Source organism: Doryrhamphus excisus, chromosome 14 (genome assembly GCF_030265055.1).
Source record: "Doryrhamphus excisus isolate RoL2022-K1 chromosome 14, RoL_Dexc_1.0, whole genome shotgun sequence".
Classification (NCBI taxonomy): domain Eukaryota; kingdom Metazoa; phylum Chordata; class Actinopteri; order Syngnathiformes; family Syngnathidae; genus Doryrhamphus; species Doryrhamphus excisus.
In genome coordinates this window covers 7,319,301-7,346,099 of record NC_080479.1, presented here as the reverse complement: position 1 = coordinate 7,346,099, position 26,799 = coordinate 7,319,301, and the positions used below count along the sequence as shown (strand labels likewise).

Sequence of the window (26,799 nt, the reverse complement as noted above, 5' to 3'; positions counted from 1 at the left end):
CTTAGGTACAACGTCACAGCCTAATCAAGCATCCCACAGGCAGAATCCTTGCTGGAGTTTTCCAGAGAGAGATGTGCGTAAGTGTGACAGGTCCGACGGTGACCTGCATTACCACGACTGGCCGCTAGAGGTCCCACTGTCCCTCTTGTCTGTTGCTGTAAATGGCTTACATTTAACAGCAACGTACCAGGTGGATGTGTCGACTCTTGAAAGTCCACCGTAATGACACCGACACCGAGAAATAAAGACATGGAATGTTTGAGTGCCAACCAGACGGCTAACGCCAGCAGAGACCGGGTAAGATATATATGAACGCCATTGTAGATATGTAAGTTACTAGCATTGCATGCTAATGCTAGCTACACGCTACATCAGTCAGCGACAGAATTACCCGTAAATGAATGTTATGTATGTAAAAACAGGACTTTTTGCGGTGTATAGCTGATGGAAGTTGCAACATTTTGTGCGTATATTCTCAGTGTCCTTTGTTTTGGTGAGCCGGTCGTCGTCAATGCGCAAGCGCGAGAGTTGACATGTAACTACAAGAAAACATTGTATTAATGTAACGAAGAGTTATCAAAGCATTTTCCTATGACTAATATCAAATATTAAAATGTGCTGAAATGGATATAGTTGCCATAACTTTAGTTGGGCATTCTCCATCAGCCCGCCTTGACATGAGCTCAACTAAAGTATCTAATTTTTCATTTGGTAATGGAGTCCAGACCATGAATAGCTGATAGCTTTTCAGTTTGGATTCATACATCACTAGTAGCATTACTTTCTTTAGAACCGCGTGTTGAAGTCCTACATTTATGAGTCAGAACATTGTGTTTTCTAAATCTAGAATGGCTTAAAAGAAGAAGATGGAGACTGCCAGAATGTTTCCCAGACAGAAGAAGAACCTTTGCTCCGAGAGAACCCCAGACGCTTCGTCATCTTCCCCATCCAGTACCCCGACATCTGGAGGATGTACAAGCAGGCGCAGGCGTCTTTCTGGACAGTGGAGGAGGTAAATAGTACCGTTTTATCACTTCCTCTTCTAATGTAATGTTATGGTTACAAGTCTTGTAATGCTGTTTGTCTCCCAGGTGGACCTTTCCAAAGACCTGCCGCATTGGGACCGTCTAAAACCAGAGGAGAAGCATTTCATCTCTCACGTTTTGGCCTTCTTTGCGGCCAGTGACGGCATTGTCAACGAGAACCTGGTGAGAGTTCATGAAATGTACCTTGTGACCCAGAACACATCATTGGTGGAGATGACACCTTTTTTGTGTAAATTACTTTTTGCAGGTGCAAAGGTTCTGCCAGGAGGTGCAGGTCCCAGAAGCACGCTCCTTCTACAGCTTCCAGATCCTGATAGAGACGGTTCACTCGGAGATGTACAGCATGCTCATCAACACGTACATCCGAGACCTGAAGGAAAGGTCAACCGATTGCTTTCTATTTTTGTGGTTTAATGACAACAATGGCTTTGGGGAACGATGCTTGAAGGAGCAAAGGAGCTGTTAGAATGTGCAGCTGTTCACAACAGGATGCATCCTGACCACTCCAACCGTTTTGTGGCTTTAGCATCTGTTGCATCGTCGTTATCTTGTTTGCTTTTGAAGCCTCAAAACGGCAATTTCAGTTGGATTATGGGGGACATTTTCTACATTGAAAATATTTGTTCATAGGCAAAAAATAAGTAAACAGTACCGTTTGGCCTTTCTTATGTGATGTAGTTCATGAAGAATTTTGAAGCTATTAAAATATATTAAATTCTTAATTTATGAATTAAATTCAGACTTTTATATATCCATTAATCAACTGTAGGACAAATAAACATATTTTGATCCATTTCAGTTACGTTGGAACAGCTTGCGGTCACGCAAGAAAAGAATAGAATATAAAATACGACAACCATGACAGTAAAATAGTAAATAAAATTAAAAAAAAAAAAAACAAGGGGGGACCCAACCACAGAGAAAAAAAACTAATAATTTGAAATAAGTACATACAATTTTATGTAAATAAATCAATTTTGGAAATATTTTATTCAAAAAGTAATATACAGTTAGAAACCCCCAATTTTTGCATGTTTGTTATTTGTTGCAAGCGGTGACCTGACCCACTTTGACAGCACTTCAATGCAACATTTAACTCTGTCCTACGCTGCACAGATAGATAGATTAGATTAGATTCAACTTTATTGTTATTGCTCATGTCACTTGTACAGGGCAACAAAATGCAGTTAGCATCCAACCAGAAGTGCAATTTTTATAAGTACATTAGTATGGACAGATCTATGTAAATAAAACTATACAGGCTATGACTATAATACAGTGAGGATATGTACAGGGATATAAATGACTATAATATGGCTATTGTAGATTATACAGATTATAAACAGTATGGGTATGACAATATATAATAACAGTAATATATACAGTATTGCAATGGAGTGACTAGGGTATGGAAATGACTATAATATGGCTATTGTAGATTATACACATTATAAACAGTATGGATATGACAATATATAATAGCAGTAATATGTACAGTATTGCAGTGAAGTGACTAGAGTAGAGTATGGTATAATATATAGATACTATATATGCTGTATTTTCCCTTTTTGTTTCATCTCATATTTGGCCCCAAATGCTGATACCTTGTGGGAAAGCATAGAGGTAGTTTTGATGATGTTATTGAGTCCTAATGTGCATATCTGTATTGCACAACCTCTCTGAAAAACAAACTCCAGGCTCATACTGGTGGATGGTGGCTCTGTATTCATCAGAGTTTGATGTCATATGTTTACATAATACATAATAAATGAGATAAATCCGGTTGCTGTAATTCGCCGGCAGCCCAGACTCTCATTAAGAGACTCCGGTTGCTGGTCTTGTGATACCCGGTGCTTGTCAAACCGGATATCCAGTCACACCGCTTTATCATTCACAGCCCGATATTATACGCCACAATACACTACAGCCTATTAAATTAACGTTACTTTTTTTCCGTTCAGGGACTATTTATTCAACGCCATTCAAACCATGCCTTGTGTGAGGCGCAAGGCGGACTGGGCCCTCCAGTGGATAAATGACAGCCAGTCCACATTTGGTAAGGAAGTCATTCCCAGTCATGGAAGTCATTCATAGGCATGCATCTAACAGTCTTTATTATTTATTTGTGCTGGCAGGGGAGAGAATTGTGGCCTTTGCGGCAGTGGAGGGCATCTTCTTCTCTGGATCCTTTGCCGCCATCTACTGGTTGAAGAAGAGAGGCCTCATGCCGGGCCTCACCTACTCTAATGAGTTGATCAGCCGGGATGAGGTAGGATGATTTTTACCATCAATCGCAATCCTTATGGGAGACATGGACTTAATGGACTCACCGCAAACATGGCTTGGAATACTGTTGAGTATTCCATGTTAATGTCAATGTGCCTGTCACTACATGCATACAGAACCATAAAACCTTGTTGGAGGTGCTTTAATAGCGGGCTTTCTAAGCGCAATAGCTGTGTCCCGTCATGAGCATTAATGAGCTGCCGCTTTTTAGCTGTTTTTCGTTTTATGCTTCACATAAGGATTGTGGATGATGAGCAAAGGTCCCAAAACAAGTGTGGATTTCCCTCGGAATGGTGCTAGTTGTGTGGAATGTCCTATGATGTCACCTCCTGTAGGGACTGCACTGCAACTTCGCCTGCCTGCTGTACAGCTACCTCCGGAAGAAGCCCTCAGAGGACAGGGTGAAGGACATCATCACCAAGGCCGTTAGCATCGAACAGGTCAGCCCATGATGTCTTTTGGACTGGCCTGAGCTTAAATGTTAAGGAATAAATGTTGTGTCGTGCTGAGACAGGAGTTTTTGACGGAGGCCCTGCCCGTGGACCTCATTGGAATCAACAGCGTCCTGATGAAGCAGTACATCGAGTTTGTGGCCGACCGCCTCCTCTGCGACCTGGGACTTTCCAAGGTACATAAGTCTGTTCGATAAGTTCCTGTCGTATAGTCAGTCATCATCTTGGCAATCCTATGATTCAAGATCTACCAGGCGGAGAACCCGTTTGACTTCATGGAGTCCATTTCCCTGGAGGGAAAGACCAATTTCTTTGAGAAACGAGTCGGCGAGTATCAGAGGTTAGGAGTCATGTCGAGCATGATGGACTGCGAGTTCACTCTGGATGCGGACTTCTGACACTGGGGATATTTATATTTATATTTAATTTTATTTATGCATCTGCTTGCAAATACCAAAACATGTGTAAAAAATAAAATATGATTGAGTTACAGCATTTGTCCATTCATACATTTTGCCATGTAGGACTAACAGCATGGAGCTTTAAAAAGATTTGATTTCAATGGGTTGTATCTGTTTAAAAAAAGTATATTTTATGGCAAAATGCTTCTATGACATATAGTTTGATCAGCTCATGTTTGATGCAAAATAAAGGTTTTATAAACACAAATTGTCTTTTACTTCAGTAAGATGAAATTGATGCATTTAAGTATAACTGCTGATACAAATCACGATTTTTGGAGTAGCTTTACAGTACATACTACAAATCCTGGTAATGGCCTGATACCAAGTACAAAAGGGTCCAAACTTCACAGGATCTTAAGAATACTTTTACACACTGTAAACACCGGGATGTCAGGTGGGTTGCGTTGTCGTCGTCAATGACCATAGAGTTCTAGCTATGTGGGCGGTTTTGACAAATACATAAGTATTAATCAGATTGGGCTATATGTGGGTATCTAATGTAATGTCTCGTCTGTCTACTTTTGGTTTTGTTTCGATGCATGGTTAGCTAGCTAGCGGATGCCACTCCTCCGTTAGCATGCGGCTGCTAACCGTTAGCAGCTAACAGCTAGCGGCTAGCTGTGCTCGGCTCCATTCGAAGCCATGGCTGGAGACTGGCGAGGCTTCGCTTTGCTGGAAGAAGCCGAGCTCCTTTCCGGTCGGTTGAAGGGCCTGCTCTCCTCCGGACAAGCGTACGTCCGGAGCCAGTTCGGCTTAGACTTGGGTCTGAAGCCCGAGCTGTACCCGACGTGGCTGATGCTGACCACGGCCGCCGCGGGTCTGCTGCTGCTGCTCGCTGTGTCCTGGGCCGCCGTCTGCGGTGGGCTGCTGGCCGGCAGGAGGCGGCGGGGATGCCCGATCGCCCACGTTGGCAGCGAGCATCCTGCCAAGACCCCCTTGACGACCAAACCTGCTAAACCAGAAGAGGTGAAGAAAAGGAACCAAAAGAAAGTACGAGAAAAGGTTTGGAGTTTTTTTATTGTTATTATTCATTCAGCTCCCTCAGCCTACTGTTGTTAAAACTCGCCGAGCCAGCTAGTTATGCTAAATTATCTCTAAAATAATTAATAAACTCGTTCGATTACAACAAAAAGAGGAAGCTATGTTGCAATAATCAACAAATGTGTATCCTAAACCTCTTCTTCCGCCTTTACATGTTGGCTAACCGCTTCGCTAATGACGCGACACTAATGTTTAGCAGTATTACATTTATAAACAAACACTTTTTTCATTGTAACCTAAATACATAGGGCAGTTATACACAAACTAAAATAACATATAACAAACATAACAAACATATTGTTATATTCGTAAAGGCACAATTTCTGTCACAGTTTCTGTAATGGATCTTATTATTAGCTTGTGTACCAAATGTAGGAGCCAGACGATTATAAATTGGAGCCGATCGGTTACTGAATCATGAGTCATGAGTCCAAAGCCTCCACTAACCCAGATGCTATGAATCGTTTCTGCTGCAAGTGCACATGCCCTGGTTAGCAGAGTCAAGGAAAAACTGCAGACTTGTTTTGGTTCACTGATTAGACTCACCGGACTCACCGGAAACATGGCAGACTCAGACGATTCTGCTGCATTGATTCACTAATTTGGGTTGTCTGACTCGGCAGGAGCATCGCAGATTCTGGTTATTTGGTTCAGATTGGTTCACCGAGGTTCGGACGAAACAGTACGGATCCGTTGAGTCGTTTGAATTGTTTTACGGACGCTTGTCGGTGGACTCACCGGTAACACAGTAGTCTCACATGATTCGTTTGAATTCACCGCCTGGAATCAAGAGGATTCACCGGTAACACTGTCGCCTGATGATTCAACCAAATTGGTTCACTGACCCGAGGTAACGACTTACAGGAACACCGCAGACTTGGGTCGGTGGACTCACTTAAAATACAGCAGACCCACATGATTTGTTTGAATCGATTCACTGTCTCGAGTCAGTGGACTCACTGGAATCATTGCAGACTCAGATGATTTGATTCACTGATTTGATTCGGATCCTTTTAACCGGAGCGCATATAATGAAGCAAATATTCCACCACTGACATTACTGTGGTTTGTGTCCACACAGAAGACTCAGCAGCCTAACGGACAGCCTGCCTCGGTGCTTCAAGAGGAAGTCAAAGTGCTTTCCAAGCCGCCACCCTCGCAGACCAAAACCCGGAAGGTTCGTTAGCCGTCTGTCATTTAAAGCTGTCCGTGTCAGAGCACCGACATCCCTGATTCATGCTTATTGACGACAGGCCCCTGAAGTGCAAGCGCCTGCCCAGCTGGTGAAAAAAGACAAGAAAAAAGCCAAAACGAGCGTCAAAGCAGTCCACAATGTGTCCACACATGACGCCAAGGAGCCTGATGATGGTAAACGTTACATTACATCTTACACTCAGTCATCATTCATTTGACTCTAGTGATTCCTGATCTATCCGTTTTCTATGCCGCTTATCCTCATTCGGATCGCAGGGGTATGCTGGAGCCTATCCCAGCTGACTTTGAGCGAGAGGCAATCACTTGTATTAAAAATATGAGGCAAGAAAATTCATCCAAAAGGACTTTTAAGAACTTTGTGGATCACGATTTCTTCATACGATTTGTCCTTGAGTGACAGGCATTCTATAACTGCCATCCTGGATCCTAACGCGGCTTAAATCATTTTGTTCCAACTTGTGGGAAAACATTTTTTCCTTTTCAAAGCCTCCAGTCTGTCGTTCTCACTCGGTCACAGCCAGTCGTTTTCCTTAGCAGCACTCTGTTAACCATAGAATCACTAACATAGGGTCAGCTGGTCCTTTTGTGGCAGGGCTGAAATGCAATGGATTACTCATCTGGTAGTGTCGCCGCTGTCGTGGCTGATGGTTTTCGACCAAGCTATATGGGGTGTCACAAGGCTCCGTTTTAGGGCCACTGTTATTTTCCTCATATTCTGTCAGCTGGTGTTCCCTGAGTAAATAAAGGTTGAATTGAATTTACTGCTCTTCAGGTGCATGGGAGACCAAAGTGAGCAACCGAGAGAAGAGGCAGCAACGGAGGAAGGACAAGGGCCCCGAGTCTCTCGGCGGGCCCGAGGGGGCGGACGCTGCCAGAAGCCACGCGGAGGCGCCATCCAAGGTTAAGAAGAACAGAGCAGGTATGTACACCAATAAGGGAGCCGTGTAGCTCATTGGTGTACCTAATGAAGTGACCAGCGAGGAGTTGTCTTTGTTTCAGAACCTCAGCGTTCAAGATCATCTGCTAAAGTGGACTCTTCCAGAGCAGCTGGTACTGACAGAGCTCCGCCTCTATTTATTATGTTTTAAAATGCAACAACAGTAAAAAACAAAAACAAAATGGGGCACAATGTTTTTTTTTTTGCAGTATTGTCCACCCAGGGAGAGGTGTCTTCCATCAATGGTGGCGGGTGGAATAACTTTTCCATGAAGATTCCAGCCCAAGTGGCTTCTATGGAGGCCAATAAGTGGGCTCCACACTACCAGACCCAACCTGAAGCCCAGTCCTGGACGCAGGAGTCACAAGGTAGTTCATCAGTACTGCATGCTATAAATAAACGTAGCATTGGTAGATTTCATTGGTTGGCGTTGCCAATACAGCTTTATGTGCACTGCAGTGGTCTCCAGTGGAACTTAGTAATAATGATTTAATTGCCCCCAAAATTGACTGAAAAAAAAAGCTGTCCTCCCATTGCATGTGGAAGTGGTAGAGCTGAGCAATGTGTTGTAAAGAAAGAATAATAGGAGTGTCAAATGTAGAAAGTCATAAACAGGTTTTATTTGCTCAATTTTCTAAATATTCCATTTAATAACAGTCAATCCTTTATCGTGCTCGGGTACAGCAACCTACTATGAACGAGGGACGACTGTATGATTAAAATATAGAGAGCTTGGGTCTCAATGAGGAACCAAATTTGTGTCGGAAACCATGCAATTAAAAAATTAAAAAAACACGAACCCAACAAATACTCATGTAATAATAATAAAGGTGGAGTGGTTAGCACGTAGACCTCACAGCTAGGAAAACCAGGGTTCAATCCCACCCTCGGCCATCTCTGTGTGGAGTTTGCACGTTCTCCCCGTGCATGCGTGGGTTTTTGTCCGGGTACTCCGGTTTCCTCCCACATTCCAAAAACATGCTAGGTTAATTGGCCAATCCAAATTGTCCATAGGTATGAATGTGAGTGTGAATGGTTGTTTGTCTCTATGTGCATTGTGATTGGCTGGCCACCAGTCCAGGGTGTGCCCCGCCTCTCGCCCGAAGACAGCTGGGATAGGCTCCAGCACCCCCGTGACCCTCGTGAGGATAAGCAGTAGAAAATGAATGAATGAATGAACGTTCAATACTGTGAGCAACTATGCCTGCTGCTGGTCAGAAGTGGTACTGCATGGCAAATATGTTGAAAAAGATGAGCGTAATCTGTGTTTCTTTACAGCGGCGTGGAGCGGTATTGATGGCCAGATGAAGTCCGACCTCGGCCCGGTCTCTTTCTCCATGCTGCGTCTGAATCCTGCAGGTAAGAGTGATGACGAGCAAGGCTTGTCTCAAAGTACAAAAGACTCGTCATGCTGTCCCCTTCCTGTCCCCGTTAGACCCTCTATCAAAGTCCATGGAGATGCAGTGGACCGGCCACGCTGATGCCGACGACGAATGGGGCGGCATAAGTGAGTGTGCATTCTCAACGGCTACATGTCATTAGAGCTCTCAAGACATGAGATAACACCCCTATAGTCCCCGTTACATTTGTTCTCCCCAATGTAGAAGACATAATCGGAGAGCTTTGGACATTTACTCTATATTGGCCAAAATATTGGTGACGGAATCTTTTTAGAGTGAGACTTCTTTGGATGCTTTATCTCAGTCGGGGTGGCCCCTGTGGATCCCACGTCCGACTGGAACGCACCAGTGGAGCACTGGGGGAACTACGAGGAGCCCCCCGCGGTGGTGAAACTGGTCCAGCTCAAGGAACAACCCATTCTCGCCAAGGTCCGTCTAATTCTCCCTTCCCGGGCTATTTTATTTCATCCGAGTGGCTTTTTCAAATCCCATCTGTTGCGGTAGGTGTCGGAGGATGATAAGGACTCTGAGGATCCAGCAGGGGGAGCCGGCAAGTCCAAGAAGAAAAGGAAAAAGAAGAAGAAAACAGACGACGAGGCAACATCTGAGGCTCAGGTAAGGAAAAAAAAAACTTTCAAAATGAAAGTTGGCACACGGCAAAAAAGTCAAATATTTTCTGTGCCGATGTTAGGTGGTCAACGCAGTTCCTCAACCTCAAGAACTTCCCACCGCGGCCTCCAAAAAGCCGAATCCCAGCGCGTCCTCCTCATCGCAGAGTAAGTCCTCAACATATTGATGGAAAGCAAGGCGGTGAAAGCACCCTAATGTTGTTTCCTGTGCCCGCAGGGCGACCCGAGCATGTGGCCGAGGCGGCCAAGCCCCCCCACAAGAAAAAGGTCAGAAGGGAAACCTAAAAGGTCCGCTTGAAGCGTTTATGCAAACGATTGTTGAAGTAGTCATATGCAATAATTATTACCAGGTACAGAGCTTCTTCTTTCTGGGATACACTTTTTATCAGTTTCCAAAATATTCATAATATTAACAATGAGAAGAAAAGCCACTCGCTGGGTTCTGTTAAGTGATTCAATGATGGGGGGGGGGGGTCCTATGGACTTAAATCTAATTTGCACTATTTTTGCTGCGCTGCAGTGGAGGTACAAGTTTGTATGATGTTTATTTTTTTGAATGGAATCAAATCCTTTTTTTTTGTATATTTTTATCTTCCTGGAATGTTGCACTTTTCGTTTACAATTCCCACCCCTCACTCGATGTAAAGATGCTCCAATTATTCTACATTTCTGAAGATATCATATTTGCTTTCCAAGTGAACAGCAGAGAGCGGTTCTTTAGGAGTCCTGTATAGAAGGACCTGACCAACGACGGCCGCTAGGAGGCACTGTAATGCGACTAATGAAGGCTATGCTATTGAGTGGGCTCATCTCATGATGCAACGGCACCGTGCGTTGTACTGTATTGACAGGCGGTATTTATTATTTATCCGAGTAGATTTATAAGTCAGTCTGCTCCAGAATTGGACATTTTCCCATTTGATGTGCTGGGAAAGACTCCATGCTGATACTTCCCCACCTTTGCACTGTGCAAAAGGCTGTTTTGATTTAGTCGTTTTAGTTGCATTAACCTTGAATGATGACCTTGGCAGCAGCTTTAATGGTACTTCTTTATGTCTTTATTACGGGAATTTGATTCCATTGCCTTAACTTGTAGTTGTATATAAGCGTGCATTGACGACTTTTTTAAAAATTTCCATCCAATTGTAAGTTTTGATGTCAATTGAGTCTTGCATGACTTTGATAATAATGATAATAGTACTACTTGTGTACATGAAATCTAAAGCAGCTTTGCCTGTTTTTGTCCTCGAGGTTTAACATCCACTGTGTATGATAGCTTTTTTTTAACTTCATTAAAAAAAGACAAATGGCAGTTTTCCTCTTTAGTAGACATGAGCAGTACTGTTGTTGTTGTTGTTGTTGTTCCAAGATGACTTGGTGGTTAGTAGAAGAAAAATAAATATTACTACGATGGCAGGCACCTCCTTTATGTTTTTTTCTTTTTTGACTCCATTTTTACTGATGATGGAATCAATGTATTTATATAACTTCACTGGTGAATTATTTCTTTATTGAGGTGATACAAATGAAATTTCTATGTATAAAAAAATACCAATAAATAAGAATTGCTTGATTTTATCTATTGGAAGTTTTATTTAACCAATTAAAATGTAATAATTTGATTTACATTACAAAAAAGTCAAAGCTCACATAAACTGATAAATACTAATTACAATTTAAGGAAATATATTTCAAGGGCCTCTCGAAAAAAGTTGATGCTGCATATTAATTACTGTAATGATAATTTTTTTGTATGATTGGTAATCATGGGCTGCGACCCTAGTAAGGATAAGCGGCATAGAAAATGGATGGATAGTAATCATGGGCTTTTCTTTTACCATGACAATGTTTTTTTTAGTGGCATTGAACATACCTGACCTATGAATACATCATCATTTCCTTCAGCACTCTGACTGTCTGTTTGCATGTTGACTGTTTCCACAGCGGAATTGTACAAAAGTATGTCAGTCCTGCTTCACGCTGACCCTTGCGAGGCCCGCCGCCAGGCAATGTGGTGCCTCGGTCTCGTGGCACGCTTACGCGGGCTGACCTCCTTCGCTCTTCATCCCTTATTTGCGCTTCCATGTAGGATTTAGTATCGTTTAATCTGGGCCTGGCGGCCCATTCACCTTCACTTTAGACGGGGAGATCACGTTCTGGTTGTCTTTGCCGGGGTATGGTTTTACAGGACTTGAATTAAGGTCACTAATGGATGCATGCTGAAAACTTTGACGGAACAGACCATCCTAAAGCAGAAAAACAAGCAGATGTGTGCTCGGATTATGACGGGGCAGTCCTCTCGTCGTGTCCACTGTTTAATACTCTCAAGTGTTTTGTTGGCAGGAGGCGGAGTCATTCAACGCCCGTGCTGCCGAATAGTCTGGAATGTTGGCCATTGAGATTTCTTGTAGTCATGCGGTGAGGTTTTTAAAGCAAGCACAGGAAAATCCCCTAATGTGACCCTGATGATGTGGTCCACCCACTGGAGCTTAGCGTTGTCGTGCTCGCTGGCCCATCTGCCAGCCGTCATCCTGTACGTTTGCCCACATGACAGCCGAGCACCAGGACAACAATACAATGCTATGAACAATACTGGATATTTCTGCCTGCCCTTGGACCACAGAGAATTTAGAACTTCCTCTGGAAGGGTGAAGGGAAAAAAATGTCAATAAACCAAATTTTAGCTTATTTTCCATTTATGAAAAGTAGACAAAAAGTGTATTAAGAAATCACATAGAATTAAAGAAAATAGCACAATTAAGTATAATCACCTAAGTAATGAATTACAGTTGAAATGAATTATTACAAAATAATTGAAAAATTATTAAAAATGATGTTTGCAAATTGTAATGAGTAATATCAAACAATTATATTATATTTTTATTAAAAATTATATTATATTTCTCAACCTCCTGAAAATGTAAATAATTACAAATCAAATTGAAAATATTATTATTTACTTATGAAATTTTTTTTTATAAGAAAAAAAATGTATGTAAGAAAAAAATTGTCACCCTTAACAAGTATCCCTTTTCAGTCTCTTCATAAAAACTACTTACCAAATGAATGAGAATACTGTATAAGCAATTATTAAATCACAGAAAAGTCCAATTCAAGCATAAAAATATTTAGAATTCCCTGTGTCCAACCCCCTCATCCTAAAAATAAACAAATAATTTCAAAATAAAGAAATAAACAGCCTCGGTGGTCACGTGACCGGTGGCTGCGCGAGATTAGCGGCTGCCGCTTTAGCCCGGAGTCCACTCTGCCTTCCCCTCCATCGGGCGAACACCGCTGTCCGCGTACGGTGGATGTAGCGCCAAGGACACCGCACACATCTTTTCATCAATGAAAATCCATCTTTAAAAAATACTACACATCGTTTCCCGGCAGCCTTCATGTGATTTGTGGACATTTTTCCACATTTGAATAGAGGACCATTCATGATGATTTCGCCGTGGGACCGGTGGTACTCGACGAGTTGCTGCCTTTGCTGTCATGTCCGGACTGGAACCATTATTTTGGGGATTTGGTACATGGTAAATATGATCTTTGAATCACTTCAACTCTGAATTAATCGGCTACACCGTTGAGAATTAAAAATAAGGTATGCTAGCGAGTGTTGGCCAAATGCCGAAGGATTTTGAAGTAGCTAGCTAGCCAACAATGATGATTCTCGTTTGTTTTTTTTTGTGTTGTTTTTCCACTCACATTTCTCACATTGTTCTGGCATTTTGGGGATTAACGAATAAACTAAATAATAAATAACAGCACCTGCTAATCGGCTACAACATTACATGATGACATAAAAATATTACAGTGCTTAGTTTTCTAAAGGGTATCGATTTCCAATTAGTTTCATGCTGTGGTTGGAGTTAGCAATGGGACACTTTTATTGCTAACTGCAACCACAAAAATAACATTCATAGAAATTGGGGTCTGTTTGTTTTGTTTTAAATCAAGTCTAAAGTTTAACATGAGTGTCCTATGTAATTGTCCTACATTTGTGCTAATATAGAATCCTGGTTAAATTTAGCCTTTAGCCTCTGCCCTTAAACTAACCTGAGGTTTTAAACATAGAGCACCTCTTAAGCCTGCTAAATCTCTGGGCTTTTGTAAGCGTTACCGTTTCGTGTGTCTCCGTGGAAACTTACTGTATAGATCATCGCTGTAGCAATAACATAGTAATAGGATAAACATGATTCATGATTGTGTCCGTTCTATACAATAACATTCAAAGTCATCGTGACCTCGCTGGACGCAATCTACTTCAATGTGTGTGTGACTGCGTTCAACCCGAGGTCAAAGTCGCTGCTTCATTTCTCCCTCCCCAGCTCATCAATGCGGTGGTCCTACTCATCCTGTTGTCTGCTCTCAACGACCCCGTGCAATACCGCTACCACCTCAGCAGCTCCGAGCTGGGGACCGACATCGATGTCATGGACGATGCCAGTGAGTGTCGCACCGCACGCTTACGCATTTTAGTCTCACTGTGTGTTATCTTGAGGGAATTGTGACATTATACCGATACGTGAGCTGCTCGGAGCATGTACCTGAATACAGTGCCCCCTTGCCGGGCCACAGCAGGTAGCTCCCTCCGCTCTAGAGTCTGGTTCTCCTGAGAGTAGTGATGTGGTCGTAGTGACGTCACTCGTGCAGCCCAGACCACAACACGACTACCACCATGAAGACATTATTGCTACTCACGTGTGTTGGTATGTATTAAGGCCAGTGGCCGACAGTGGCTCGTAACACTACACCGCTGCACACTGACTACTCTAAAGTATATGCAAGTTTCCTTGACAAGAAAAATTCTGGGGTGTACGCACTTTAGGGAAAGACTATTAGTCCCGCCTCCTCGCGTGTGTGCTGTTGACGTTTTGTTTACAATTTAGGCCCGCATTGACGGCAGCGCCCCATCAATACACCTCTGGGTGAACCCGGGAGATCTCATTTGAATTTACCGATCGCACTGCAGCCGATACCAGCGCTTGGAAAGGCAGCAGCAGCAGCGTATCAGTTATGCTAGCTAATGGCCATTGATGATTGAAAAGCTCTTCTACTTGAACATATTAACGCCGTCCGCCCCTCTCTCCGTTCCGGTGCTTTATTTCGTACACCTTTTTCCCCCCCTCGCAGATATCTGCATCGCAACCGCCATATCCCTCCTCATGATTCTTATATGCGGCATGGCAACATACGGCGCGTACAAGGTGGGTCAACAAAACACACTCAGCCCCTTTTGTCCCGTGAACAAACATCCCCCTGCTCATTGAAATTCTCCTCCACGCAGCAACACGCCGCCTGGATCATTCCCTTCTTCTGCTACCAAATCTTCGACTTTGCCCTTAACACCCTGGTGGCCATCAGCGTGGTGGTGTACCCCAACACGGTGCAGGACTACCTCCAGCAGCTGGTGAGTGGCGAGGAAATGGCGTCCCAAAGTGGCAACTAAGCTGGTGCTTATTGCCTAACCTTTTGGAAGACATGTGCGTTACGTAGCATCTGTTGCTAAACAAGAGGTGAAAGCGTGGCGGGGTGGGGGGTGGGGGGCACCCAGGCATGATGTTCTGCTCTTTAGTTATGCAGATGAGCTTTTAAAACTCTTCAATGTGAAGCATGCAAAGGTCATCTGTGTTTTTTTTTATGGAAATGTTCTTCATTTTCATGTTTGGTTCTTTGTGTTTGCAGCCGGGGACTTTTCCTTACAAAGAGGACATCATGTCCACCAATAATATGTGCCTGGTCTTCGCAGTCCTCCTCTTCATTGGCTGCATCCTCTCCTTCAAGGTAAACCGCATCACGCCATCATCACTCCACCTGAACCCCCAAGTCATAATATCCAGCATCAGATAGGTGTACCTAATGTTGTGGCCGGTATGTCTAACAGCGTAGTGCACGAGCAGCGTTGCTGAAGATGAGTTCATCTTCAGCCATTAAGCCAATTAAAGGCGTGCACGCGTCACCGCCATTGAGACGCCATCTGTAATGAAATATGCCGACGCGTCCGTTGGATCAATGTCATCCCTGAGATGATCGCCCAGTCAGAGTGCAGCAGGAAGCGTCCGTGCATGGATGGCTGCTTTTCCAAGACGCTGCCCGTGCAATCAAATCACTTCCCTGGGCACACGTCCAAAGACGAAGAAGGGCGGCCACTGGAAGAAGAGACGTCAGGGATCACATGTCCTACGTCAGCCGAGAAGCTTCCAGTGTGGAGCACTCGTGCTCAGATGTAGCCTGAAGGCCCGAGCAGACGCGGAGCAAAGTACCGCAGCCCTCGGTTTAAGGTTCATCTCTGGCTTCATCTCCAGCAGATGGCACAGGCGGCATTGGACCGGCCTGCTGCTTGGTTTGTTGGCCAGCACGCCGCTCTCACACAAACACACAATGAACCTGCTGTTCCTCTGCCAGGATCCACCTCGGCGCCAACGCGGCCTGATGAGAAGAACCAAGAAAACGTGCATTGACCACTAAAAGTCATAAAAGTTACTAGATAGGACGGCTCTATCAGACTAAAGAAGAAAGCTATCATATCTATTTTTCTGTATGGGATGAGATGGGAAAGGTCTCGTAAGAAGTCCTGAGTTGTCATCTTTTATGCGGCTCCCATCCACTGGGGGGCGCCACGGTCTGCGATGTCGTATGAAGCAGCCATCTTTAAGTGCGTGTGTTTTCCAGGCCTACCTGATCGGCTGCGTGTGGAACTGCTACAGATACGTGAGCGGCAGAGGCACCACCGAAGTCCTCGTTTACGTCACCACCAACGACACCACGGTGAGTCCCCGCCCCTTTCGCCCGCCACCACATTCACCAGGCCTCCTATGGTATTGCAGTGGAGTGAGTTGCTAGCGCTATAAATGTGCCAGGTGAGGTCACGTGACATCATTCATTAGCGCAGGTAATGACGTGAGCCAGCAGATTAGCAATGACATCATGTTGAAACAACGGCGGTGCGCCGGGTCCTCTGGGAGGCTTTAGCGTGGTCACAGCTTCCATCTGCCCGTCTGCGCTAATCCGCAGCACTGATACGTAAGACATTAATCTGCCCTCGCCTCCTCGCCGCCGTCACGTAGCTCAGCGGCCATGTCGCTATGGTGTCCTTGTTGTGTTGCGTGGAGCCAAGTAATGCACAGCGGGGAACGTAAACATCGCTCCATGAATATTAATAGCGGCCTCCATCTTCATGAATGGCGTGCTGCCTCTTTTATTCACATTCAAAAAAAAAAAAAAAAAAGCCAGCCGTGGATATAAAAGGCTTTTTATCAACATCTGAAATGCCATTAAAGTGCACCCTCTGCTTTTTATATATATATATTTATGATATTTATATATATCTGTCCTCTTCTTGTGGACATGTTACGTAATAGTCTGCTTGTCCGCTTCATTTCAAATCCTCGCTGTGATGTGTTTGCAGGGCCTCCCCCGGCCGCTGCCTCACAATCGCGTCCCCTCGGAGCACATTCTCCCGAATTAGCAGCAGCAGCAGCCGAAGCGCTGGTTTTATAACGCCATTAACGCTCTATGATGGAGGCGGGCTCTCTGGCTGCACATTTACTCACCGTTCATCAGCTCAGGCGCGTTTAAAGCCCTTTTTCATCAAGGAAATATGCCCGTCAATACTTGAACTGGTTGGATGCTGGTTGGAGCGATCGCATGCTAATGTTAGCGTTCTAATAGAAAACGACATACATGATATTGTGTGGACATATTTCATCAGTAAAAGGACATTATGGAAGAGTAATAAAAATAATTTTATTATAAAAATGTATTAAAAAATATAAAATTCTGTTTTAAAATTCTGTTTTAAAATTCTGTTTTAAAATTCTGTTTTAAAATTCTGTTTTAAAATTCTGTTTTAAAATTCTATTTAAAATTATTTAAATAATAAATCTCAAATTATAATTATAATAAATTATAATATAATTGCAAAGAAAAAACTAATTAATATAATTATAATATATATATATATATAATTAATTATATTATATATATAATTAATATATATAATTAATTATATATTATATATATTATATATATTATATATAATTAATTATATATTATATATAATTAATATATATAATTATATTATTATGTTATAATTATATTATATATATATAATATATATATATAATTAATATATAATTAATATATATAATATATAATTAATTATATATAATTAATATATATAATTATATTATTATGTTATAATTATATTAATTAGCTTTTTCTTTATAATTATATTATAATAAATTATAATTATAATTTGAGATTTATTATTTAAATAATTTTAAATAGAATTTTAAAACAGAATTTTAAAACAGAATTTTAAAACAGAATTTTATATTTTTTAATACATTTTTATAATAAAATTATTTTTATTACTCTTCCATAATGTCACACAATATCATGTATGTTGTTTTCTATTAGAATGCTAACATTAGCATGCGAGTGCTCCAACCAGTCCAAGTATTGACGGCATATTTCCTTGATGAAAAATATAAAATAAAATTAAAATTAATGATAAGAAAAAGGTTTTTTGTTGTTTGTTTTCAGGTTCTACTGCCACCGTACGAGGAGGTGGTCGCCATCCCGCCTAAGGAGCCCCCTCCCCAGTACGTGGAGGCATAAGACCCCCAACTTCTTTTCTTAACCCCCCCCCCCCCCCCCCCCCCCCCCCCCATTTGTTAACTGTAGCAAATCCTGGAAGCTGCTGTTGTGATCTGACAACATTAGATTAGCGCCACCTTGAGACTAGCTACTCTTTTACCCCCCCCCCCCCACGATGCTGTATCATATCGCCACCCCGACCCCCACCCCACCAAGGACGTGCACTTTTCATTTCTCTTGAGTCGGCCACCAACTGTTAGCCCTCCGATACTGTGAATCAGCAAGAGCACTTTTTTCCTTCCCCCTGGAAAAAAAGGATCAATTCCCTCTTTGAATGTAACGTCGGGGTATTTTTGTACGATTTTTTTTTTGTGTGTAACGTGTCGTCCTGCAGGAAATCCGGTTGCTCAGACCTCGTGACACTCGGAAAGGATTGGGAATCGGTGTATCATGTGACCAAATTAGCGAGCGACGTCCTCCTTGTTGTGTCTTCGTATTTTTCTACGGTGTCACGTGGGGTCGGTTAGCTGGACTTGATGGCGTGAGGACCGCGTGTCGCTCATGTGACACAACAACCGTGGACGGGATCAAAGTCAAATTAGCTTGGCGTCTTAGCACAAAGCAGTCTTAGCAGATCATAAAATAGGTAGTATTTTATAAACGATACATCCCAGTATAACTATCACGCATACAGTCTATGCAAGAGTGCATTTAAAAAGAATCGCATAATTAGTGTAGTTGATCATGCAGCCTTTAGAGGGCGCCTTCATGCGAGTCATGATCACTGCTTTTGCACCAGTCAAATTGCACTTTAAAGTCAGCTTACATTGTGACAAAAAAATGTTTTGTGCGGGTGGCAAAAAAGCTGCAGAGCGGTTTGATACTCAGCAGAGTCGCGTTTGGAGAGGAAAAAAGATTTGCGTTAGATACCTCAATCAATCCCTTGACGATCCTACGTTGGGTTCCACTAAGACATCCTCTTGTCGGGAGTTTTGTCAGCTCATGTCCTCAGTTGTAAATAAATCAAACAAAGAAATAACCATAAAATGCTCTCTGCTCATGTCTTATTTTTAGATTTTCATTTTCGGTATCATTGTATTAGAGAAACGGGCGAGGATCAGACCCCTGTGGGACACCATGCTCTGGTACTAGTATATTTATAGTCCATTTTAAAACGCACAAAAATTTAATTCAGCAAGTTGACTTTCATGTATATTTTTATTTCTTAAAAACTCACAGCATCAGGGTGGCACAGTGGTCGAGTGGTTAGCGCGCTGACCTCACAGCTAGGAGACCAGGGTTCAATTCCACACTCGGCCATCTCTGTGTGGAGTTTGCATGTTCTCCCCGTGCATGCGTGGGTTTTCTCCGGGTACTCCGGTTTCCTCCCACATTCCAAAAACATGCTAGGCTAATTGGCCACTCCAAATTGTCCATAGGTATGAATGTGAGTGTGAATGGTTGTTTGTCTATATGTGCCCTGTGATTGGCTGGCCACCAGTCCAGGGTGTACCCGGCCTCTCACCCAAAGACAGCTGGGATAGGCTCCAGCACCCCCGCGACCCTGGTGAGGAAAAAGCGGTAGAAAATGAATGAAAAACTCACAGCAATACATGGGCCAAGATCAGACCCCTGTGGCACTCCTTAGAGGTTGAATTTGAAATTCATGAAAAATATTGATCATATATCTTTGTAGTTCATAAAGCTTATTTTTTATGTTGTATTATTTTTTCATTCATATTACATTCACCCAACTGGCATACGTACTAAGTGTAAATGTAAAGTTAAAATGAATGGGCAAAGATCAGGCCCTTGTGGAACTCCACACAACACTAAAAGATTATCATAAATGAGTAAAACTTCAATTTAAAAAAATGTAATTATTAATATATGTATTTCATTTTAGTTGAAGATGGTGAGACTTTTTTGGTGTATTTCTTTGAAAAGGCTATGAATGTTCAAATAGAACGGAGTTATTCTCACCACATTGAAGTGCAGTGTACCTAACGTGCAAAAAAAAAACAAACATTACCATCCAACCGTCACAAAACTTGCTGACGTTGAGATGAATGTCACTCCAGCCCCAACCTTGAAAAGAGTGGTTTCAGCCGTGTGATGATGGAGTGGACAGAACGCGTCGACTTGCTAGAGTCAAGGTTCGTTGTCACGCTCAGTAAGTCTGTCAGCTTAAATGTAGGCAGGCACCGTACTCCGATATTAAACATGGCCACCGTGGGAGTGTTCAGCCTCCCTTTCCCAGAAGGATTTATTAGTCGGCCGTTACCTCGGATCGGAGAGCGGTGGCGGCAGCAGACAGATAAATAAATACTCACCTACTTTGTCAGGAAGGACAAGTGGGCCACAAGCTGTCTCTTTTCTTGGTAGCTAAAATATGTGCCTAAAATGATACTTGCCTCATAACTTGATATATATTAAGAAATATTTTTTGTAACTCTGTAATAATTCAGTGCAAGTCAGAAGGCGGAAAATTGGGATGAGAAAAGCAAATCAAGCAGATAAGTTAATGTAGCAAAAATATGCTTTATGTGGGACTCATCCATACTCATCTTTAGTGCAACAAAATGTGTTTCCTTTTGTTGAGGCAACAGAGCAGGCCTGAAAGAGGCCAAGTTATCTTCCATCCAATCTTAATGAAGCTGACACTTGAAATGTGCTGCTGCTTTTTGGGGCATGATTGCCGCACGTGAGCACATCAACAAGGGATGATTTCACTGCCACCTAATTGGGAAGCCGGGGGAAAAAGGGCTTAGGGATGCAGCCAGTGGGAAAAAGTGGGCCAAAGCATTTGATGGGTGACACATGGATTATGTCCGTCGCTCTGCTGGATGCCATGATGCCCGTCATGTTTGAGAGGGAGAAGTCGATATATTAGAGACAACTTGTAAGACTGGCGCGAACTTGATGAGAACAAACAAGCGTATTAAGCCTTTATTAAGCCTTTAATGCCTATGAAGGAGAGCCTGCATGTTCTCACGTCGTCATAGCAACCGCTAATACAGCAGATGGTTTATGTAATGGGAGGCGGAGGGGGGTTTAAAAAATATTCTCAAAGATCAGCTGTTGCATAATTGTGTGGACATCAACACGTCAGCAGGCTGTGTGGATTAAAGGGGAGGTGACTGTTTCACAAAACCTATTAGTCACCGTTTTCAATGCAATGTTTTAAAGTCAATCATGTCGATCACAGGCTTCTTAAGGACATCACTTCTAAAGAGGACATGGCTGCCCTCCTGTGGACACTTGCAGTACCGACACCCTGCTTGTGACTACTGTAAATAGCAAACATAAAAACGCCACAAGCAGTAGAATACTGTCAACACCAACTTTTATTTATCACAACTGAGGTGGGGGCGGGGGACAGCTCTACTGAGCCTGCTGCTGCTGATCAGGCATGCTCCTGATGATGTCAGAATCGCCTGCAGACGACAAAATAAAAAGGGGTCAGCAAACTGCCACAAGTGCAAAACCCCCACTTGTGCAATTTTCATTTCAAAATACAAGGACATAAATGCACAGTATGGACTCACCGGGGTCAATGATGGCCAGTGTGCACACCCTGTAGTATTTGCCGCAGGCTGTACCGAGCTCGATGTTGTTGCCGCTGTAGTGGTGGACACCCGTCTTGGCAAGCATGGCGTAGTACTCAATCTCAGATTTCCTGCACAGGGAGGGAAACGGCAGCGTCACCAACAAACTAGTGCATGTCTATCATGTGCTGCTTCTGTATGACAACAAATACAAATTAAGCCATATCAATGGCATTAAAACATTCAACATTACTACTGTGCAGTAAACCCATTTGTAAGACTGACAGGTGTACCGACATGAACAGTGTTCATACCTGAGAGCGGGGCAGTTGTTGGCCAGGATGACCAGCTTGGCTTTGCCCTGCCGGATCATCTTCTGGGACTGCTTGTAGCCCAGCACGTACTTGCCACTCTTCATCACCAGCTGGAGTCGGGAGTTGATGGACTCCATCGACTTTTTCTGGATTGAAAAAGTTAGGACCGTTAGAGACAAATGTCAAAGTTGTGTACGGCTGAATTTGTGTTCGATGTCAGTTTAGCATTAGCTACCACCGGCCTTCTCCAGCTACCCAAGTTGGAGGACAGACTGTAACTAGTCGCAGGTAAATATTTAGATGACATAAACACACATAGTTAGAAATATAAAGATCGGATAAATGTGACATGTTGGCGTTAGTCGTTCGCTGGCTAGCAGGCCTTTGCAACATTTGCTTCCACGTGAAGCATCAGCGCGTGCACTCACCGTCTTTTTTGCGGCCACCATTTTGTCTGATTTAGTCCAAACCCGGCCAACCTGGGAACGAGATTAGCACAAAGAGGCGTGTGGTTACGTTCCGAGAGTGAATACGTACCAAAACAAGACATATTCGGATGTTTTTATTCGGAAAACTCAAGAGAGGATCTTACGGTGAGTTAACTCCAATATGGCCTCGGAGAGAAAGGAAAGCCCGTCATGCTTTGCGGCGCTATCTGCAGTCACGCATGCGCAAACGACTTCTGCACAGATCCAGCCTACAGAACATTCCACAGAAAACCCATGAACCGTACTTTTTTGTCGCTGCGAGTCCGCCATCTTGTGTAGCACAACCATGTTCGTTTGCGACTTTCGACGTTTTTACTGATGCTTTCTGAAATTCTGAACGCGATAAGGCATTGAAATTTCCTACTGTGTGACTGTAAACTACTTATATATATGCCTATACACTGCTGCCAAGTTGTGCTATACAAAATGGCGCTGAAAATGTGCACTGAAGCACTGCGCGGCGGCGACACCGCGCTCTGTGTGTTTTGTCCGGGTGTGAGCTTTCTACGTCCTTCTGTGATCCAACCAATGTGACGTCAACGCCATAATTATTTGTTTTGGACAATTGTTTGAATTGTTGAATATTTGTGTTGTTTGTATACTTTAATTACCCACTTTTAATTAATTAATAAACCATTTTACTGTAATGAAACATCCTGTTCTGGCACAATTTCGAACTGAAACTTTGATAATGACGCCATATTAAAATTAAAATAAAACATATCTATATACAGTACAGTGTTTTCAAGACGGTATGCATGATTTTATTTCTTCTACGTTTTTGGAGTATTACAGTTCCAAAAGTATAGCATTAACCAAAGTTGTATCCATTTCTGGCACGTGGGTTAATCATATAACAAACATTGCAAAGTTTAATTTGGGGCTATTTCACCTCTGCTTTTGAGTTGCTAAAGAGTGCCACAAATTCAATAGTGTTTTTGGCTCCTCTATTTGGTCAGTACAGTACACGTCACCGGCCGTGAGGTTGGCTTCCACTCTGCCCGCACGCAAGCCACCACTCACTGGGGTGACTTGAATAATGTATTTTTTGCTCCAGCAACAGCCTCCTCTTGGAAACAGCCTCGGTTACAGTCAACAACAAATCCAACACTTCTGCTGGGTAATTTGAGGCCAACACAACGCAGGAACCACCGCGCTTCTTTTTGGACGAGACGAGATGCGTAATTACGCACGGCACTGAGGTGGAGATTCCATGTTTTTTGGCCACAAATTCCAGTGAAGTTACCAGTCTGCTGTGAAGCCAAGAAAGGGCAGGATGGGATGCTCCACAAGTTCCCAAACCTCTACAGTAGACTCCACCAGACCTGGAGCTAAACCAGAGGAGAGCAACGGGACCAGCACCACAGGTTGGAATCATTTGAATGTCTTTACAATGTATTATTATTATTTATAGAACATATAGCCCAACACTTCTTCTGCCAAATATCATGTCATCCAATACGGTTTCAGGAAACAGGGCACACCTTTGTTGGAGTGGCTCACACATAAACGGAACCATTGCTGCAGGGGTCTCAAACACGCGGCCCGCGGGCCAATGTGGCCCGCAGGACACTAGTTTGAGGCCCCCGCCTTGATATGAATGTTTAATGTTAGTGCGGCCCGCGCAAGTTTGATATGGATGCTGTATGGTATCATGTACCCAGACAAAATGATTACGTTTGATTAATGTTCATGTTAAAGGTTAAATAACTGTTAATAGTTATCCTCCCTATCCGTGTGGAAGTGGTAAGTTTTTGGCTATTTAAGTTTAAAGGAAATAACTTGAAGGCTACCGTTTAGGTCGCTAGCTCTCTAGTTTGCGAGTTAGCATGTGTCTCAAGACCCTGCAGTTGCGCAATATGTTGTAAATAAAAAGAGTATAAATGTGACTATAGTCGTGTTTTGTCATGTCTACAGGGCTCTAATAATGCTTTGTTCATTTTAATCTGAAAAAAATCATTTGTCTACCCACCAACTATATGTGGTTTCTTAAGTTTTTATTATTTGCCGTTTTATTATTATTATTATTATTATATTTATTTATTACTGATTGATTGATTTTCTTTATTCTTGATTTGTTTATTTTTCATGTTATTTTGTGTAGAAAAATAAAAAGAAAGATATTTGAGAACAGTGGAATGTTTTATCAGAGCTTTTATTGTAGAAAATTGGAACCAAAGCGAAGTTTTTAAAATTTTTTGTTTTTAATAAATGCGTTTTTTTTTTTTTTTTTTTTGGAAAACCTGATGCGGCCCAGTCTCACCCAGACCCGAGCTCCAGTGGCCCCCAAGTAAATTGAGTTTGAGACCCCTGATCTACAGTATAAACACTTCTAACACATTTCAAGATAAAATACCAGCAGTAGAGACTAGTCAAAGATTGACGAGAGGCATGACAACCCCCCTGGAGCGTCTTAATGGTTTCTTCCTCATTGTGCAATCATTCAAGGGACAAAAACATAAGACACACACCTGAAATCGCACATAGCAACGCGTCAACACACACACACACACACACACAGGTCAGCTGGCGGAGCTCAACCATCCAGTGTGTTCTCTTGTGTCCCATAGATGACCTCTGACCCTCCTGTGAAATGCACAGACTTGGTTAGAAAGAACACTTGTCATTGGTTGATCTTTCAACAGAGCGCTCTTTGACCAGCACTTTTGTATAGTAGTAGTATACTTAATAAGCTTTGCTTCTTCCTACTCCTTTTGGACATGACATGACATGACATGTGGAACTGTGAACTGATTATGGGATGCACTCAATTGTAATCTGATGCATGTTGAAATGAAATAAAACCATTAATAGCAGCCGAGGATTCCTGTCTCATAGAAGATCTTTGACTAGTTTTTTTTGCAGGAGAGTTCTAAAAACAGCAAAACCCTTTGACAGGATCTTTGACTAGCATTTTTGCAGTAGGCCACTTAACAGTCGAGCACACCTGTCATATAGAGAATCTTTGATCAGAGTTTTTAGCAGCAGATTCCTAAAAACAGCATGTGGAGAATCTTTGGCTGGGGTTTTTGCAGTAGGTCCTCAACAATGACCTGTCGTTTCTGGCTTCCTGTCAGGTGCAGCCAATGGCAACATAGCAGAAGACAGTGAAACCCTTCCAGACCAAACGCCCGCAGATGCCTCCGACGTCAAGGCTGAAGGTGAAGACACTGCAGTTGAGACAATCGTATCAGAAGCACCAGCAGCACCATCAGCAGCATCAGCACCAGCATCACCAGCAGCAGCACCAGCAGCAGCACCAGCAGCACAGGAGGAGCTGCAGCTGACGGACGCTGAAGCTCCACCTGCAGATGTGCCTGAGGCGGCGAGCCCATCTGAGCCTGCAGATGCAGATCCACCAGCCAGTAAGTCAAGTCAGGTATTTGAGCACTCCCTGGTGTCTGCCGTGTATTCAGCAGCACGTTCCATCTGCGTAGGTCGGGTAGAAGCTGCTGATCCACCGCAGCCCGCAGAGGAGGCGCCAGGTGAGTGAACGTCATGTCATATCAACGCGCAACACGTCCATCCTAATGTGTCGCTTCACACCTTTCTCCCTTTAGCTGCAAGTGATTGACAGCACACATCAGCGCACGTTTGGATGTACGATACTTTTATGTTGCCAAGATGCACAAGACTGCACACACACCAAACACCTTCCTACCTTCACCACAGCACTTAATCGTCCTTCGCAGAGCACTCTTACTTTATTATCATCTGCGGGAAAGTCAAAGCCAAAAACGTGATGAGAATTCAAAATTAATATTGTGTGGCATCATCAGAATAATATGAAAAGTGTATTTGTGTACACACCATTAAGATGGGGAGTTGCTGTAGCTTGCTAGCTAGCGGCTGTCTTGAGTTTCTATTGCATAGTCGTTGTGAAATCCGGTGTAAACAATGATGAAAAGGAGTTTAATGGTGACTATGTGGGTGTTAAAAACATATTTAGGTTTTCATGCTCCAACTATGAAAGTATTCCATTCATTAACATTGACGACTGTATTTATGAAATTCATTTATCGGGTCTGGAACCAGTTGACTGCAATAGACGAGGGACGACTGTGTTCCTTATTATCCAATTTAAGTGAATAGGCCCAGGTCAAAAGACATTGGCGTTAACGTCTGTGGCTGTAGGCAACCCCATGATATATTTTTTTAGTAACACCACAATCCGTTTTAGATCTTTGCAAAATGAAAACATTATGAACTATTGAAAAGATCATAATGACTTCCCATTAATTGTCTCCATTTCACAGATTTTGCAGTTAATTTTCCCATAAAGTTTCCTCAGCTGTCCATGAGCACAAATGACAAAGTCTGTTGTGTGTGTGTGTGTGTGTGTGTGTGATGATAATACAAAGAACCACATGTA

At 42.8% G+C, this 26,799-nt stretch overlaps 5 protein-coding genes across 6 annotated transcripts; 4 read left to right on the top strand and 1 right to left on the bottom strand.

The window, feature by feature from the left end:
- Nucleotides 1–70: 70 nt before the first annotated feature.
- On the top strand, nt 71–4,500 carry rrm2b (ribonucleotide reductase M2 b). The gene is made up of 9 exons (XM_058046875.1): nt 71–297; nt 848–1,012; nt 1,092–1,208; nt 1,294–1,427; nt 3,008–3,102; nt 3,182–3,315; nt 3,668–3,772; nt 3,847–3,960; nt 4,030–4,500. The coding sequence occupies exons 1-9, from the start codon at nt 223–225 to the stop codon at nt 4,180–4,182; spliced, it is 1,092 nt and encodes a 363-aa protein (XP_057902858.1). The 5' UTR covers nt 71–222; the 3' UTR covers nt 4,183–4,500.
- A 252-nt stretch (nt 4,501–4,752) lies between these two features.
- Nucleotides 4,753–11,011, top strand: mtdha (metadherin a). Of its 2 annotated transcripts, none has more exons than XM_058046871.1 (12): nt 4,753–5,238; nt 6,371–6,466; nt 6,543–6,657; nt 7,277–7,423; nt 7,504–7,554; nt 7,651–7,809; nt 8,720–8,800; nt 8,877–8,948; nt 9,146–9,270; nt 9,346–9,456; nt 9,533–9,617; nt 9,688–11,011. In XM_058046871.1, exons 1-12 carry the CDS (start codon nt 4,891–4,893, stop codon nt 9,753–9,755), a joined length of 1,458 nt encoding a protein of 485 aa, XP_057902854.1. In that variant the 5' UTR covers nt 4,753–4,890; the 3' UTR covers nt 9,756–11,011. The 2 variants fall into 2 exon arrangements, with proteins under 2 accessions (XP_057902854.1, XP_057902853.1); XM_058046870.1 differs by having other exon boundaries at nt 4,759–5,250.
- Nucleotides 11,012–12,729: 1,718 nt separating this feature from the next.
- laptm4b (lysosomal protein transmembrane 4 beta) lies at nt 12,730–18,141 on the top strand. The gene is made up of 7 exons (XM_058047548.1): nt 12,730–13,009; nt 13,805–13,922; nt 14,610–14,683; nt 14,764–14,886; nt 15,162–15,260; nt 16,149–16,244; nt 18,024–18,141. Exons 1-7 carry the CDS (start codon nt 12,914–12,916, stop codon nt 18,096–18,098), a joined length of 681 nt encoding a protein of 226 aa, XP_057903531.1. The 5' UTR covers nt 12,730–12,913; the 3' UTR covers nt 18,099–18,141.
- Nucleotides 18,142–21,406: 3,265 nt separating this feature from the next.
- Nucleotides 21,407–22,643, bottom strand: rpl30 (ribosomal protein L30). The gene is made up of 5 exons (XM_058047550.1): nt 22,532–22,643; nt 22,368–22,418; nt 21,940–22,085; nt 21,626–21,756; nt 21,407–21,514 (listed from the first exon to the last, which is right to left on the bottom strand). Exons 2-5 carry the CDS (start codon nt 22,386–22,388, stop codon nt 21,462–21,464), a joined length of 351 nt encoding a protein of 116 aa, XP_057903533.1. The 5' UTR covers nt 22,389–22,418; nt 22,532–22,643; the 3' UTR covers nt 21,407–21,461.
- Nucleotides 22,113–26,782, top strand: LOC131102063 (testis-specific gene A8 protein-like). The gene is made up of 5 exons (XM_058047549.1): nt 22,113–22,227; nt 23,485–23,794; nt 25,505–25,792; nt 25,865–25,912; nt 25,988–26,782. Exons 2-5 carry the CDS (start codon nt 23,704–23,706, stop codon nt 25,999–26,001), a joined length of 441 nt encoding a protein of 146 aa, XP_057903532.1. The 5' UTR covers nt 22,113–22,227; nt 23,485–23,703; the 3' UTR covers nt 26,002–26,782.
- Nucleotides 26,783–26,799: the final 17 nt, after the last annotated feature.